Source organism: Bombina bombina, chromosome 7 (genome assembly GCF_027579735.1).
Source record: "Bombina bombina isolate aBomBom1 chromosome 7, aBomBom1.pri, whole genome shotgun sequence".
In the NCBI taxonomy this organism is placed as follows: domain Eukaryota; kingdom Metazoa; phylum Chordata; class Amphibia; order Anura; family Bombinatoridae; genus Bombina; species Bombina bombina.
In genome coordinates this window covers 92,059,310-92,078,140 of record NC_069505.1, presented here as the reverse complement: position 1 = coordinate 92,078,140, position 18,831 = coordinate 92,059,310, and the positions used below count along the sequence as shown (strand labels likewise).

General features: G+C 37.8%; 1 protein-coding gene across 18 annotated transcripts in view; it reads right to left on the bottom strand.

Annotated features, from left to right (window-relative positions):
• LOC128665913 (3-galactosyl-N-acetylglucosaminide 4-alpha-L-fucosyltransferase FUT3-like) overlaps positions 1–18,831 on the bottom strand; it is a 126,018-nt gene that overhangs the window by 46,782 nt on the left and 60,405 nt on the right. For 11 of the 18 annotated variants that reach the window (XM_053720172.1, XM_053720170.1, XM_053720175.1 and 8 more), the window contains one exon: positions 14,236–15,594. The exons of 4 other annotated variants lie outside the window; for them this stretch is intronic. In XM_053720172.1, coding sequence (XP_053576147.1) covers positions 14,390–15,448 — 1,059 coding nt within the window. In that variant the 5' untranslated portion in view covers positions 15,449–15,594 and the 3' untranslated portion in view covers positions 14,236–14,389. Of the gene's footprint in view, positions 1–14,235; positions 15,595–16,962; positions 17,167–17,857; positions 17,887–18,831 lie in introns of those variants that run through there. 3 more of the 18 variants (XM_053720171.1, XM_053720182.1, XM_053720173.1) reach the window with 2 other exon arrangements.

Below are 18,831 nucleotides of genomic sequence, written 5' to 3'. Positions count from 1 at the left end.
TCTTTCCTGCTGTTGTTTCTGTTGAGGGTCCTGGACCCTCTTATAAAAAGGCTGAAGGAGAATGACGTGTACTGGGTGTCCAATCATTTTTTTTGTTCAATTTCCCAGTTCCTAAAAATTATCTCCGGGTTTCTAAAATCAATACCGTACCTGTACTCTATTGTTCAAAAGGATGCCATATGTCCTCTTTCCTGCTGTTGTTTCTGTTGAGGGTCCTGGACCCTTTTATAAAAAGGCTGAAGGAGAACGAAGTGTACTGGGTGTCCAATAATTTTTTTGTTCAATTTCCCGGTTCCTAAAAATGATCTCCGGGTGTCTAAAATCAATGTCGTACCTGTACTCTATTGTTCAAAAGGATGCCATATGTCCTCTTTCCTGCTGTTGTTTCTGTTGAGGGTCCTGGACCCTCTTATAAAAAGGCTGAAGGAGAACGAAGTGTACTGGGTGTCCAATCATTTTTTTTGTTCAATTTCCCGGTTCCTAAAAATGATCTCCGGGTGTCTAAAATCAATGTCGTACCTGTACTCTATTGTTCAAAAGGATGCCATATGTCCTCTTTCCTGCTGTTGTTTCTGTTGAGGGTCCTGGACCCTCTTATAAAAAGGCTGAAGGAGAACGAAGTGTACTGGGTGTCCAATCATTTTTTTTGTTCAATTTCCCGGTTCCTAAAAATTATCTCCGGGTTTCTAAAATCAATACCGTACCTGTACTCTATTGTTCAAAAGGATGCCATATGTCCTCTTTCCTGCTGTTGTTTCTGTTGAGGGTCCTGGAGCCTCTTATAAAAAGGCTGAAGGAGAAAGAAGTGTACTGGGTGTCCAATCATTTTTTTTGTTCAATTTCCTGGTTCCTAAAAATTATCTCCAGGTTTCTAAAATCAATGCCGTACCTGTACTCTATTGTTCAAAAGGATGCCATATGTCCTCTTTCCTGCTGTTGTTTCTGTTGAGGGTCCTGGACCCTCTTATAAAAAGGCAGAAGGAGAACGACCTGTACTGTACTGGGTGTCCAAGCATGGTTTTTTGTTCAATTTCACGGTTCCAAAAAATTATCTCTGTGTTCCTAAAATCAATGCCATACCTGTACTCTATTGTTCAGAAGGATGGCATATGTGGTGTTTCATGCTGTTGTGGCTGTTGAGGGTTGTGGGCCATCGTATAAAACTGCTGAAGAATGACCTGTACTGCCTTGCTGCTCCTTTTAGGCAGGCCAGCTCTTTGCATACATGCCCACAGACTCTGTAACGGATGCCTCTTTTAGGGAGAGGTGCAGCCATAATGCAGGGTCAGAACCTCTGTCTGCAACTGGTATACTTGATTGTGCAAAAGGAAGTAACCTTACTATGGTTTCCTGACTGAACGTCTTGTTGTTATATTTTGGTGAGGGTAATCATGATGGCCATGTAGACCTCCCCCGAGAGGTCTGGAAGTAACAGGGATGAAAGTGCTAAGAATAGTACTACTTTACACAACCAAGTTAGCCATGGGTCCCAGTCCAAGAACGCATGTCTTGTTGTTTTATTTGGTGCGACTAATCAAGCAGGCCATATAGATCTCCTACCATTAGGGGTTGTAACAGGTATTAAACTAATAAGAACAGTACTACCGAAATAAACCTAATTAACATGGTTTCAAGCGCCAAGGTTCTATTGTTGTACTTTGTTAGGCTAATCATGATGGCCATGTAGACCTCCCCTGAGAGGCCTGGAAGTAACAGGGATGAAAGTGCTAAGAATAGTACTACTTTACACAACCGAGTTAGCATGGGTCTTAGTCCAAGACCGCATGTCTTGTTGTTTTGTTTGGTGCGGCTAATCATGCAGGCCATATAGACCTCCCACCGTTAGGTGTTGTAACAGGTATTAAACTAAAAAGAACAGTACAACCGAAATAAACCTTATTAACAGGGTTTCAAGAGCCAAGGTTTTATTGTTGTACTTTGTTAGGCTAATCATGATGGCCATGTAGACCTCCCCGAGAGGTCTGGAAGTAACAGGGAGGAAAGTGCTAAGAATAGTACTACTTTACACAACCGAGTTAGCCATGGGTCTTAGTCCAAGACCGCATGTCTTGTTGTTTTGTTTGGTGCGGCTAATCATGCAGGCCATATAGACCTCCCACCATTAGGTGTTGTAACAGGTATTAAACTAATAAGAACAGTACTACTTAACACAAGCTAGTTACCATGGGTCCCAGACCGCATGTCTTGTTATTATATTTTGTAAGGGTAATCATGCAGGCCATATAGACCTCCCCCGACAGGGTGAGTAACAGGTATTAAAATGCTAAGAACAGTACTACTTAACACAACCTTACCATGGGTCCCAGAGCATATGTCTTATTATTATATTTTGTAAGGGTAATCATGTAGGCCATATAGACCTCCCCCGATAGGGTGAGTAACAGGTATTAAAATGCTAAGAACAGTACTACTTAACACAACCTTACCATGGGTCCCAGAGCATATGTCTTATTATTATATTTTGTAAGGGTAATTATGCAGGCCGTATTGACCTCCCCCGATAGGGGGAGTTACAGGGATTAAAGTGCTAAGAATAGTACTACTTAAAACACAACCTAGTTACCATGGGTCCCAGACCGCATGTCTTATTATTATATTTTGTCAGGGTAATCAGGCAGGCAATATAGACCTCCCCCGATAGGGTGAGTAACAGGTATTAAAATGCTAAGAACAGTACTACTTAACACAACCTTACCATGGGTCCCAGAGCATATGTCTTATTATTATATTTTGTAAGGGTAATCATGCAGGCCATATAGACCTCCCCCGATAGGGTGAGTAACAGGTATTAAAATGCTAAGAACAGTACTACTTAACACAACCTTACCATGGGTCCCAGAGCATATGTCTTATTATTATATTTTGTAAGGGTAATCATGCAGGCAATATAGACCTCCCCCGATAGGGGGAGTAACAGGGATTAAAGTGCTAAGAATAGTACAAGTTAACACAACCTAGTTAACACTGGTTCCCAGACCGCATGTCTTATTGTTATATTTTGGTAAGGTAATCATGCAGGCCATATAGACCTGCCCCCGATAGGGGGAATAACAGGGATTAAAGTGCTAAGAAAAGTACTACTTAACACAACCTAGTTACCATGGGTCCCAGACCGCGTGTCTTGTTGTTATACTTTGTCAGGGTAATCATGCAGGCCATATACACCTCCCCCGATAGGAGGAGTTACAGGGATGAAAGTGCTAAGAATAGTACTACTAAACACAACCTAGTTACCATGGGTTCCAGACCGCATGTTTAATTATTATACTTTGTCAGGGTAATTATATATCTAACAAATCTATCTATTTATCTTCTATCGATTCTATCTATCAATCTATGTATATCTATATATCTATCCTATCTATCTATCTATCTATCTATCTTGTGTCCGGACTGTTTTGAGACAGCTAATTGTGTTTTTGACAAATTTGAAGTAGGAGGACAAACCAATCACAGGGATTAAACTGCTAAGAATAGTAATACTTAAGAAAACCTAGTTATACCAGAACCACCATGGGTCCCAGACCGCATGTTTGGTTGTTATACTTTGTCAGGGTAATTATGCAGGCCATATAGACCTCCCTTGATAGGGGGAGTAACAGGGATTAAAGTGCTAAGAATAGTACAACTTAACACAACCTAGTTAACACTAGTTCCCAGACCGCATGTCTTATTGTTATATTTTGGTAAGGTAATCATGCAGGCCATATAAACCTCCCCCGATATGGGGAGAAACAGGGATTAAACTGCTTAGAAAAGTACTACTTAACACAACCTAGTTACCATGGGTCCCAGACCATGTGTCTTGTTGTTATACTTTGTCATGGTAATCATGCAGGCCATATAGACCTCCCTTGATAGGGGGAGTAACAGGGATTAAAGTGCTAAGGATAGTACAATTTAACACAACCTAGTTAACATTAACAGTGGTTCCCAGACCGCCTGTCTCGTTGTTAGATTTTGTCAGGATAATCAGGCAGGCCATATAGACCTCCCCCGATAGGAGGAGTAACAGGGATTAAAGTGCTAAGAATAGTAAAACTTAACACAACCTAGTTAACAGTGGTTCCCAGACTGCATGTCTTGTTGTTATATTTTGCCAGGAAATCAGGCACGCCATATAGACCTCCCCCGATAGGGGGAGTAACAGGGATTAAAGTACTAAGAATAGTACTACTTAACACAACCTAGTTACCATGGGTCCCAGACCGCATGTTTTGTTATTATACTTTGTCAGGGTATTCATGCAGGCCATATAGACCTCCCTTGATAGGGGGAGTAACAGGGATTACAGTTCTAAGAATAGTACTACTTAACAGAACCTAGTTACCATGGGTCCCACACCGCATGTTTTGTTGTTATACTTTGTCAGGGTAATCATGCAGGCCATATAGACCTCCACTGAAAGGGGGAGTAAGAGGGATTAAACTGCTAAGAAAAGTTTTACTTAACACAACCTAGTTACCATGGGTCCCAGACAGCATGTCTTGTTGTTATATTTTGTCAGGGTAATCATGCAGGCCATATAGACCTCCCCCGATAGGATGAGTTACAGGAATGAAAGTGCTAAGAATAGTACTACTTAACACAACCTAGTTACCATGGGTCACAGACCGTATGTTTTGTTATTATACTTTGTCAGGGTAATCATGCAGGCCATATAGACCTCCCTTCATAGGGGGAGTAACAGGGATTAAAGTACTAAGAATAGTACTACTTAACACAACCTAGTTACCATGGGTCCCACACCGCATGTTTTGTTGTTATACTTTGACAGGGTAATCATGCAGGCCATATAGACCTCCACCGAAAGGGGGAGTAAGAGGGATTAAACTGCTAAGAAAAGTTTTACTTAACACAACCTAGTTACCATGGGTCCCAGACCGCGTGTCTTGTTGTTATACTTTGTCATGGTAATTATATATCTAACAAATCTATCTATTTATCTTCTATCGATTCTATCTAACTATCAATCTATGTATATCTATCTATCCTATCTATCTATCTATCTATCTATCTATCTATCTATCTATCTATCTATCTCGTGTCTGGACTGTTTTGAGACAGCCACTTGTGTTTTTGAAAAATTTGAAGTAGGAGGACAGACCAATCATCTTCTTCCATCTCCCTGTTCCAAAAATGCAGGCCATATAGACCTCCCCCGATAGGGGGAGTAACAGGTTGTAGTAAACTGCTAAGAATAGTACTACTTAACACACCATGGGTCCCAGACCGCATGTCTTATTGTTATACTCTGTCAGGAAAATTATATATCTTTCAAATCTATCTATTTAACTATCAAATCGATCTAACTATCAAACCTATCTATCAAATGTATATTGCATCTATTGATCGATGTAATTCGTATCTATAGAATGTATATTACATCTTTTGATTGATGTAATTCATATCTATCAAATGTATATTGCATCTTTGGATCGATAACATTCGTATCTATCAAATGGATATTGCATCTATTGATCAATGTAATTCGTATCTATCAAATGTATATTGCATCTATTGATCTATGTAATTTGTATCGATCATATGTATATTGCATCGATTGAGCTATGTAATCTATGTATCTATCTATCTATCTATCTATCTATCTATCAAATCTATCTATCTCGTGGTTGTGCAAATGGACTGTTTGCGGTTGTTTGCGGTGCGTTACACTTGGAGTTTGGTCTGTCACTGTGAAGCGGGCTTAACCCTTACACTACCTGATCGATACGACATCATAACTGATGTTTTAAAGCACGTTATATTGCAAACAATTTAGGAATGTTAGGTGATTCAGGCCCTTTATGGGTTAAAAGCAGACTCTGCATCAACTATGTAATTTTCCATGGGATTTTTGACATGGATCCCCCTCCAGCATGCCACAGTCCAGGTGTTAGTCCCCTTGAAACAACTTTTCCATCACTATTGTGGCCAGAAAGAGTCCTTGTGGGTTTTAAAGTTCGCCTGCCTATTGAAGTCTATGGCGGTTTGCGCGGTTCGCCGGTTTTTTAAGTTTGCGACATCACTATTTATCAGTGATATACTTCGTCTGATATCGTGATGGTAAATTATTATGTCATATTTAATAGCCTCTATGAGGCAGAGATATTTGTGGGACATATGAATTATGATATGACTTAACACTGTTTCTATAAATTATTAAATTATTGAGCTACACTCTTTTGTGAATTATTCACTACTCCTACATATTAGTGGTTGTCTTATTACGAAAGATCATACAGCTATCTCTGAGGCATATTATGACTTACGTAATCAGACAACATCCTCTAACATATGCTTTGCATACAGGACACAGTGGTTTGATAATTACGGAAGTCTTTATTTTCTGAGTTGGAAAGATGTAATTCGGGAGGATGTATTTAAGTCTATAATCCACCTGTGATTCATATTTTAAACATAATTAAACATATATAATTGTCCTCAATCTTTGTATAGACATTATTGTATACTTCATTGATATCTACACATATTGTTAAAGTAGTATGATTACTGTCAATCTAACAGTGTTGTCGACACACTAAGACTCATAGCTATGTGATTAAATGCTCAGTCTGTGAAGCAACATGTGTAACACACGATATCTAATCCAAAAGCCAATTGCATGATAGGCTGTTACAGGGGTGTGTACCAACACTCTCCCTTGATTGGACCTTAATCTAGATTTAAGGAAGAGGGCATACCCAACTAAGCCTTTGATAAAGCCATTTGCCAGCGTTTTTCCTGAGTTGGCAACCCGTCTATTAGTATAACTCGATATGAGCTCTCAGTGGCCTAGATTTGGAGTTTGGCGATAGCCGTGAAAACCAGCGTTAGAGGCTCCTAACGCTGGTTTTAGGCTACCTCCGGTATTTGGAGTCACTCAAAAAAGGGTCTAACGCTCACTTTTCAGCCGCGACTTTTCCATACCGCAGATCCCCTTACGTAAATTGCGTATCCTATCTTTTCAATGGGATTTTTCTAACTCCGGTATTTAGAGTCGTGTCTGAAGTGAGCGTTAGAATTCTAACGACAAAACTCCAGCCGCAGAAAAAAGTCAGTAGTTAAGAGCTTTCTGGGCTAACGCCGGTTCATAAAGCTCTTAACTACTGTACTCTAAAGTACACTAACACCCATAAACTACCTATGTACCCCTAAACCGAGGTCCCCCCACATCGCTGCAACTCAATTAAATTTTTTTAACCCCTAATCTGCCGACCTCCACCTACGTTATCCTTATGTACCCCTAATCTGCTGCCCCTAACACCGCCGACCCCTATATTATATTTATTAACCCCTAATCTGCCCCCACAATGTCGCCGCCAGCTACCTACACTTATTAACCCCTAATCTGCCGTCCCCACGCTGCCGCCAGCTACATTATAGCTATGTACCCCTAATCTGCTGCCCCTAACACCGCCGACCCCTATATTATATTTATTAACCCCTAACCTGCCCTCCCTAACATCGCCGACACCTAACTTCAATTATTAACCCCTAATCTGTCGACCGAATCTCGCCGCTATTCTAATAAATGTATTAACCCCTAAAGCTAAGTCTAACCCTAACACTAACACCCCCCTAAGTTAAATATAATTTTAATCTAACAAAATTAATTAACTCTTATTAAATAAATTATTCCTATTTAAAGCTAAATACTTACCTGTAAAATAAATCCTAATATAGCTACGACATAAATTATAATTATATTATAGCTATTTTAGGATTAATATTTATTTTACAGGTAATTTTGTATTTATTTTAACCAGGTACAATAGCTATTAAATAGTTAAGAACTATTTAATAGCTAAAATAGTTAAAATAATTACAAATTTACCTGTAAAATAAATCCTAACCTAAGTTACAATTAAACCTAACACTACACTATCAATAAATTAATTAAATAAAATACCTACAATTACCTACAATTAAACCTAACACTACACTATCAATAAATAAATTAAATACAATACCTACAAATAACTACAATGAAATAAACTAACTAAAGTACAAAAAATAAAAAAGAACTAAGTTACAAAAAATAAAAAAATATTTACAAACATAAGAAAAATCTTACAACAATTTTAAACTAATTACACCTACTCTAAGCCCCCTAATAAAATAACAAAGCCCCCCAAAATAAAAAAATGCCCTACCCTATTCTAAATTACTAAAGTTCAAAGCTCTTTTACCTTACCAGCCCTGAACAGGGCCCTTTGCGGGGCATGCCCCAAGAAGTTCAGCTCTTTTGCCTGTAAAAAAAAAAACATACAATATCCCCCCCAACATTACAACATACCACCCACCCCCTAATCTAACCCAAACCCCCCTTAAATAAACCTAACACTAAGCCCCTGAAGATCATCCTACCTTGTCTTCACCTCACCGGGTATCACACCGATCCGTCCTGGCTCCGATATCTTCATCCAACCCAAGCGGGGGCTAGACATCCACTGAAGAAGTCCAGAAGAGGGTCCAAAGTCTTCATCCTATCCGGGAAGAAGAGTAGATCCGGACCGGCAACCATCATCTTCCAAGCAGCATCTTCTATCTTCATCCGATGAGGACCGGCTCCATCCTGAAGACCTCCACCGCGGACCCATCTTCAATCAGCCAATCAGATTGAACTTGATTCTGATTGGCTGATTCCATCAGCCAATCAGAATATTCCTACCTTAATTCCGATTGGCTGATAGAATCCTATCAGCCAATCGGAATTCGAGGGACGCCATCTTGGATGACGTCCCTTAAAGGAACCGTCATTCTTCAGTTGGACGTCGCCGGATGAAGATGGGTCCGCGGTGGAGGTCTTCAGGATGGAGCCGGTCCTCATCGGATGAAGATAGAAGATGCTGCTTGGAAGATGATGGTTGCCGGTCCGGATCTACTCTTCTTCCCGGATAGGATGAAGACTTTGGACCCTCTTCTGGACTTCTTCAGTGGATGTCTAGCCCCCGCTTGGGTTGGATGAAGATATCGGAGCCAGGACGGATCGGTGTGATACCCGGTGAGGTGAAGACAAGGTAGGATGATCTTCAGGGGCTTAGTGTTAGGTTTATTTAAGGGGGGTTTGGGTTAGATTAGGGGTATGTGGGTGGTGGGTTGTAATGTTGGGGGGGGTATTGTATGTTTTTTTTTACAGGCAAAAGAGCTGAACTTCTTGGGGCATGCCCCGCAAAGGGCCCTGTTCAGGGCTGGTAAGGTAAAAGAGCTTTGAACTTTAGTAATTTAGAATAGGGTAGGGCATTTTTTATTTTGGGGGTCTTTGTTATTTTATTAGGGGGCTTAGAGTAGGTGTAATTAGTTTAAAATTGTTGTAAGATTTTCCTTATGTTTGTAAATATTTTTTTATTTTTTGTAACTTAGTTCTTTTTTATTTTTTGTACTTTAGTTAGTTTATTTCATTGTAGTTATTTGTAGATATTGTATTTAATTAATGTATTGATAGTGTAGTGTTAGGTTTAATTGTAGGTAATTGTAGATATTTTATTTAATTAATTTAATGATAGTGTAGTGTTAGGTTTAATTGTAACTTAGGTTAGGATTTATTTTACAGGTAATTTTGTAATTATTTTAACTAGGTAACTATTAAATAGTTCTTAACTATTTAATAGCTATGGTACCTGGTTAAAATAATTACAAAGTTACCTGTAAAATAAATATTAATCCTAAAATAGCTATAATATAATTATAATTTATAGTGTAGCTATATTAGGATTTATTTTACAGGTAAGTTTTTAGCTTTAAATAGGAATAATTTATTTAATAAGAGATAATTAATTTAGTTAGATGTAAATTATATTTAACTTAGGGGGGTGTTAGTGTTAGGTTTAGACTTAGCTTTAGGGGTTAATACATTTATTAGAATAGCGGTGAGCTCCAGTCGGCAGATTAGGGGTTAATAATTGAAGTTAGGTGTTGGCGATGTTAGGGAGGGCAGATTAGGGGTTAATACTATTTATTATATGGTTAGTGAGGCGGATTAGGGGTTAATAACTTTATTATAGTAGCGCTCAGGTCCGCTCAGCAGATTAGGGGTTAATAAGTGTAGGCAGGTGGAGGCGACGTTGAGGGGGGCAGATTAGGGGTTAATAAATATAATATAGGGGTCGGCGATGTTAGGGCAGCAGATTAGGGGTACATAGGGATAATGTAAGTAGCGGCGGTTTACGGAGCGGCAGATTAGGGGTTAATAATAATATGCAGGTGTCAGCGATAGCGGGGGCGGCAGATTAGGGGTTAATGAGTGTAAGGTTAGGGGTGTTTAGACTCGGGGTACATGTTAGGGTGTTAGGTGCAGACGTAGGAAGTGTTTCCGCATAGCAAACAATGGGGCTGCGTTAGGAGCTGAACGCGGCTTTTTTGCAGGTGTTAGGTTTTTTTTCAGCTCAAACAGCCCCATTGTTTTCAATGGGGGAATCGTGCACGAGCACGTGTTTGAGGCTGGCCGCGTCCGTAAGCAACTCTGGTATCGAGAGTTGAAGCTGCGTTAAATATGCTCTACACTCCTTTTTTGGAGCCTAACGCAGCCTTTATGTGGACTCTCAATACCAGAGTTATTTTTATGGTGCGGCCAGAAAAAAGCTGGCGTTAGCTTTTTGGGTCGTTACCGACAAAACTCTAAATCTAGCCGAGTAGTTGTAATTTTTTGCTGCCTTTGAATCTTTACCTTTATTAGTGTTAAATTGTTGTGAGGTTAAGCCTCTTTTTTTCAGTTAATAGTATACGGTGCTGTTTCTTAAGTGGTCAGTTAATCAGTAGCTTTTCAGTTACTTTGTGATACTAACTAAGTTATTGCTTTAATTACTATGTGGTTGCTAACTCATTACATTTCTCAGCTTTTAATCTAAGTATTAATGTACACATACCACATTTAATATTAATTCAATCTTTAACCCCTTAACGACACACGTTGTACAGGGTACGTCATACACAAACTGGTTTTTAAAGACCAGCAACGTACCTTGTATGTTGTTAGGGGTTTAAAGCAGCTGGAAGCGATCCTGATCACTTCCAGCCACTTTCAAAGTATTGACGTGATGCCTCGATATTGAGGCATCACTGCAATACCTTTTTTGGCACACTGATGCAGAGAGGGACACTCTGGGCCCTCTCTGCATCGGCCAGCGATAGTGCCAATCGTTGGTGGGTGGGAGCAGCTGCAGGGAGGTGGGTGGGCGGCCCATTGCTGTACTAGTTCCGGCAAGGTGGGCGGGAGCATGTCTGTGTGCATTTGGGGGATGCGCATGTGCACAAGGGGCTCAAGTGCGCATGCAAATCAATGTTATAGCTATGGGAGTGGGAGGAGGGGAAATATTCCTTTGGAAAGGGGATCAGGGGATCTGGGAGGGGGGCATGATATTTAGGGGGGCAGCTAGACTATGGAAAAATGGTTTTAAATTAAAAAAAAACTTAAAAAGCAAATTTTTGTTAAGGATTTGGGTACCTAAAATGGCCACAAATAGGAAGAGGGGGGAGGTTAAGAGAGCTGTTTGGGGGGGATCATGGAGGTTGAGGGGTTAGGGGGAAACATACACTGCAGAAACTATGAATGTATTTAAAAAAAAGGCTTTTATTTTATTACTGGCAAACTTTTTTTTTTTTAAATGTATAGTTTTGCTTATTTTTAAATAACATTACTCTTATTTTAAGACTCCTAACCAAGCCCCAAAGTTTTATGAGAACACCGTCAGCTACCTACTCCAGCTTGCTCCTGTTTGTGTAAAGGGGCTTTTCATATGCAAAAGAAGGGGCAGGGGGGAGTGTCTTATTTCCCACTTGCAGTGGGTTTTCCAGCTACCTTTTCAACAGAGCCAAACTGACAGCTTCTAAGTAAGTTTCTAAACAGTTTTATACTGGATTTTTATATCAGTATCTGTGCCTCTTATTCTTCATAGTAGTGTCTATTACATGCAGTTATATGAAAATTAGCGTATACTGATCCTATACTATGCTACAAAGAATTTATTTGCTAAAATCTATTAAAATATAAAATAAACATTACTAAGTAAACCAATTGGAAAGTTTCAGCTTTTACAGAAAAGTTATTTTCACCGTCAAGTGATAAAGCCCAACTCTATTCTATAATCATTGGTGAAAATTTGGATACGTGCTAATCAAAGCTTGTCTCTCATTGGCTCTGGTATTGCCAATTAATTTCCTCAAATTGAATTTCTCTTGCTGTAATTCCCATATCAAACACCAAAGGGCAACAGACAACAGAATGCGGCTTTGTTTGCAAATGCCACTACAAAAATGCTTGTGCATGATTTCCCCAGAGACATCAATGGGACGAGCTAGCAAAAAAAAAAGTCTAACACCTGCGATCGCAGAGCGAAAAGCTCCGTAACGCAGCCCCATTGATTTCTATGTTGAAAATACATTTAATGTAAAAACCTAACACCCTAACATAAACCCTGAGTCTAAACAGCCCTAATCTGTTGCCCCAACATCGCCGCCACCTACATAATGTTATTAACCCCTAATCATCTGCCCCTACATAGTACTATTAACCCCTAATCTGACGCCCCTAACATCGCCGCCACCTACATACAGTTATTAACCCCTAAACCTCTGGCCTCCCACATCACTACCACTAAATAAATATATTAACCCCTAAACCTAACCCTAATGTAACCCTAACACTCCTTAACTTTAACATAATTAAAATACAGCTAATTTAGAATTACAATTATTAACTAAATAATAACTATTTTAAACTAAATTATATACTTACCTGTAAAATAAAACCTAAGCTAGCTACAATATAACTAATAGTTATATTGTAGCTATCTTGGGTTTTATTTATATTTCACAGGTAAGTTTGTGTTTATTTTAACTAGGTAGACTAGTTACTAAATAGTTATTAACTATTTACTAGCTACCTAGTTAAAATAAATAAAAACATAACCTGTGAAATAAAACCTAACCTGCCTTACACTAAAACCTAGCATTACATAAAATAAAAACTAATTACTAAAAGAAAAATTACCAAATTACAAAAAAACAAAAAACACTAAATTACAAAACAAAATTATCAAAAATAAAAACGAATTACACCTAATCTAATAGCCCTATCAAAATAAAAAAGCCCCCCACCCAATAAAAAAACCCTAGCCTACAATAAACTACCAATGGCCCTTAAAAGGGCCTTTCATGGGGCATTGCCCCAAAGATATCAGCTCTTTTACCTGCAAAAAAAATACAAACACCCCCCAACAGTAAAACCCACCACCCACCCACCCAACCAAAACCACCAAATAAAATAACTATCTAAAATTACCTAAGCCAACCATTGCCCTGAAAATGGCATTTGTATGGGAAAATCCTTAACAGGGCATTTAGCTCGTTTTCCGAAAAAGCCCAAACCCTAAGCTAAAATAAATAACCCACCCAAAAAACTAAAAAAAAAAAAACTAGCACTAACCCCGACGAACTTTGCAACCTTAGGATCCAGACTAATGAATATCTTTTGAGAGAAAACTTTCCGGTTGGTAATCAGGAAACCAGGTGATTTCTCAAGCATAACCCCAGAAGATGGACTACGTTCTATCATAGGCTGTTAATTAATTAATCTAGTTATCTAGATCAGTGATTTTCAACCTTATTTTTGCAGTGGCACACTTTTTTACATTAAAAAAATCCTGCGGCACACCACCATTCCAAAATTTTACAAAATAATACATTGTAGCTTAATACAGTGTGTGTGTATATATATATATATATATATACACACACATACACACACACTTTACTGTGCTGTCATGCCATGCCTCCTACAAACTATACATGACATATTGACATTCATTCACAAACAATCATGATTGTCTGTGAATGAATGTCAATATGTCATGGTTGTAAATGACACCTGATGAGCCTGTCACATACCTCACAATATTTCAAAATTTGAAATAGGTACACCCCCGCACTGGGAAAAGTCCCCTCCCCCATCAGTCATAATCTCACTCAAAATAAAAAAACGGCCCAGAATAAAAAACAAGCAAAATTTAAAAAATATGTCACACTGTTGTCAGTCTGCCGCGGCACGCCTGAGGATCTCTCAGGGCACACTAGTGTGCCACGGCACACTGGTTGAAAAACACTGGTCTAGATTCACAATTTGAGCTTCTATTAATTATAATATTCACTTTATTTAAGGCATTTAAGAAGAAGAATAGATTTTCATGAAATTGTTCATTTATAACATTTCACATGTTTGTGTGTAAATTTTATTGATATAATGCATTTTTAAAACATTTTTATAAAAAAAAAAAAAAAAACGTATTTTGCTGAAATCTAGGGTTATTAATATTTGAACCAGTATAAAGTAAAAATAACCTTTTAATATCAATCCGCATTAATGATTGCATTATTTGAACCACTTAGCAATGCTTGGAATTGTTCTATACGCAGGGGCCTCTTTCAATGCTTTACATACTTTACAGTATTGTAATAGATAATTAGTAATTCCTTCTGGCTTGAATTTAGACCTCCAGTTGAAATATTGTTGGTATCTTTTATCATCCTTATCTAGCTCCAGAAGATAAGAAGCCAGTTCCTTAGGACTCTGAAAATCATCTACATGTATAAATGAATCTGGTGGTACAAAACGTTCATAGTTAGCACGAGGTGGTCCCATTACCACTGGCACAGTCCCTGAATAAAATGAATTATTCCATAGTTTTTCAGTGATATAGTCATCATGGAGACTGTTCTCAAATGCAAGATAAAATTTGTAAGTAGAAAGAGTCATTGTGTAATTATCCCTTGGGAGCAGCATCCTGCCATTACCATACATATCAATTTGGATGTATTTCTTAAGCTCCAAATAGTAGTTGCTCCTCCGGTAGTTAGGATTCCAGTTACTAACTGCCCAGGCTACAAGTTTAGTTTTTAAAGGAATTGTAAAATTTTCATGTGAATCACGCTTCCCCAGCCATCCATAAGGAATGTAGATATCTGAGTCTGCCCTATAACTCATGGTGAGGTTGATGAGGTTATCCATTAATGCCAAATTTGGACTGTGAGTTGGAGACTCTAAACAGAACCAAATCCAATATTGTTTAGTGGGTCTTTGTTTTTTGGGCAATAAATCTCTTGAGCTACGTACAAAATCGTGATGCAGAATAACAGCATCTGCATCTGAGTATAAATTGCGGTCCCCTGTGTAGAAACAACCAGATGTGTCAAAGTCATAAGGGCACTGGTCGTATGGGAACTGCTGGTTCTTAAAGCGCCAAGTCCAAAGGAGAATAAGGTAAGTTTTTTCTTGTATCAAAAGTGACTCACGTTCTGAAGAAGAATTTAATGTTTGATTTCTTTCCTGGTTAAATATTTTAAAATGCGAAAATGTGGAGAACAAAAAACACGAAAATGCCATTTGCAGGATTCCAAAGAAGCAAATCTTTACCAATGAAAGTGAGCCCATTGCTTTCTCAGTTCTCAGAGCAAAATATTTCTAGCCTCACACTTACTAACTTCAATATAACCGTTTTATAACTTTTCAAATTAGTTTTTCATAGCATCTTCTTAACCATATTATTTGACTCCAACTTAGATGTATTTCTGTTGTGGCTGTAGGGAAACAGAAGAAATTATTTATTTTACTTTAGTGTAAGAGTTAAAGAAGACATAAAACAACATATGTGCTTAAATATCACTGTATTGTTAAATTAATGCTAAATTCTTAGACAAATGAATTTTGAGTTATATAAGTGGAATAAAAAAATCTGAATAATATATAATACATATACAACATCTCAGTCTCACCGTGCCTAAAAAAATTGAATCATGAAATAATCATGAAATAATGTGTTTTGGCTATCTGGGACTTTGCATTTTGTCTTTGCTCAGCAAACCCATGCCTAAATTAAATACATTGCCCTGCTTCAGACTATTACATACCTCCCAATCATCCTACATCCTGTATCATTGTCACTGGTTGGGAGATCTGACCTGCTACCCACTTGCAACTTTGATTGTCCTGGTTTTAAGAGACTCTACTAGCCTTACTTATTTTAACCCATCAAGTGGGACCTTGACTGTGACAAACCTGATGCTTTAAACTCCATTGACTGTGAATGAGATGAAATTCAGTCCTCTTTTGTCTTGCCAATCTCACAATTAGTTCGTACAGCAAAATTTTATTAAAAAAAAAGTGGAATGACCCTCTCTGTCCTGACGAGTGGCAATGCACCTTCCTTAGGAAACAATAGGGATCATTGTCTGTTTAAAATTGTGCCAACATCACCTGGTAATGTTTTCCCATTAAAATTCAGGATACTCCCATGGAACGCCCATGAAACTCTCATGGAACTCCTTTATATTGTCTATATAAGCGTTTGTTAATAAAGAACAAAAAGTCACCTTAATAATCAACCTATAGGAGATGAGAGAATGTTCATATATTATTCAAGTATACATGTGTGCAATTACCAGCATAACAGGCCTTGCTTTAGACTGACTTGTGAACTAGCTGGTCGGGCCAATGGCCAGTCGAGGCCTTTAAGCATGCACAGTTTTCAATTTAACAAACACACTCACTTACTGGTTGTATTTAAACATTAAGGGTTAGATTATGAGTGGAGCAGTATTTTGTGCTACAGCTCGCACGCTAACTCCGCTAGAAGTAAGCTTTTTGCGAGTGTTGGGTAGCACTCGTATTACAAGTTGAAAGTAAAATATTTCACATGAACAGCCGAACAAAGAATATTGCAATCGCGTTAATGTATTCCCTCATAGAATTCAATGGAATTCTCTCTCTCTCTCTCTCTCTCTCTCTCTCTCTCTCTCTCCTGTCGGGTGGGTGCGCTTGCGATCAGCTGTCTAAGGCCAAGTGTTTGTCTGTACTGCGCATGACGGCTTCAGACAAACACTTGTCTTTTATAATATAGGATGTATATATATATATATATATAAAAGTCCAAATACAAGTGCACTCACTGTAACCAATCACCAGCTGCCGGGGTGCTATGTAAATTGTATATATCCATAACATTTATCAGGTTTAAGTGAATAAAACGCTGCACTCTCCGGTCTTCATGAAAAAGATTTTTCAATTTAATCACATCAATTCAGCATAGTCGATATATAAGAACCGCAAACATTTCGGTATCGAACTGGTACCTTTCTCAATGGGTGTTAAACCTGTGACAAAAAAAAATACTGCAAAAAATGATCTCACTTGTCACCTAGATTAAAGGGACAGTCTACACCAGAATTTTTATTGTTTTAAAAGATAGATAATCCCTTTATTACCCATTCCCCATTTTTGCATAACCAACACAGTTATATTAATACACTTTTTACCTCTGTGATTACCTTGTATCTAAACCTCTGCAAACTGCCCCTTTATTTCAGTTCTTTTGACAGACTTGCAGTTTAGCCAATCAGTGCCTGCTCCCAGATAACATCACATGCACGAGCTCAATATTATCTATATGAAATAAATGAACTAACACCCTCTAGTGGTGAAAAACTGTTAAAATGCATTCTGAAAAGAGGTGGCCTTCAAGGTCTAAGAAATTAGCATATGAACCTCCTAGGTTAAGCTTTCAACTAAGAATACCAAGAGAACAAAGCAAAATGGGTGATAAAAGTAAACTGGAAAATTGTTTAAAATGACATGCTCTATCTGAATTATGTAAGTTTATTTTGGCCTAGACTGTCCCTTTAAACAAGTGTGACTGTTTGCATGAATGATCAAGGGAGGTTGAAGAAGTAGGAAGCTTTCAGTTAAGATCGCACTAAGGGCTGGATTACTAGTGAGGTACAAACTGTTTTCAATGAGCTGATATAACAAGTTGAGCGAAATCGCAAATTACGCTTCAATCCTTACCGCAAACTTAGAGCTGTGGTTAACTGTTTCTGAAAGAAAAAAGTTGCAAAAAAACACTTCAAAAATACATTACACAGTATAGTTACACTCATAAATTATATATAAAAAAATTATGCGTAAAAAAGTTATAAGGGCTCAAAGATATGAGAACTCAGATGTTGAAAAAATAAGGCTGCAAAGGGCTTTAACTTAGATATATAAATATATGTCTAAATATATACTGTATATATATGTCTATTTATGTGTACATATATATTAATGTATGTATATGTGTATATGTGTATTTACAGTCATATATACACATAGAAACAGATAAATATGTTATGTATACACATACAGACATATATATATATATATATATATACAGTATATATATATATATATATATATATATATACAGTATATATATATATACAGTATATATATATATATATATATATATATATATATATATATATATATATATATATATATATATATATATATAGATATAAAAACAAAAAGTTTGAAGGATATGTGCACTCTCACCACCATTGCTATAAAAAAGCCCTATTAAACATAATAGGCCAGTATATGTGTCAAATAAAGTGTTATTCAAAAAAACAATCGGCTAGATTACGAGTTTTGCGTTTGGCTTAAAAAGCAGCATTAGCCGGTCCTAACGCTGCTTTTTAAAGGCCGCTGGTATTACGAGTTTTGAAGCTACAGGCTCACTGCTCACTTTTTTGGCCAGACTTGGAAATACCTCAAATCTACTTACGTAAATTGCATATCCTATTTTTTCAATGGGACTTGGTATTACGAATCTGACAAAAAGTGAGCGGTACACCCTCTCCTGTCAAGACTGGTACCGCATTTTAAAGTCAGTAGTTAAGAGTTTTATGGTACAACGCCCTAGCATAAAACTCTTAACTAAAGTGCTAAAAAGTACACTAACACCCATAAACTACCTGTTAACCACTAAACCAAGGCCC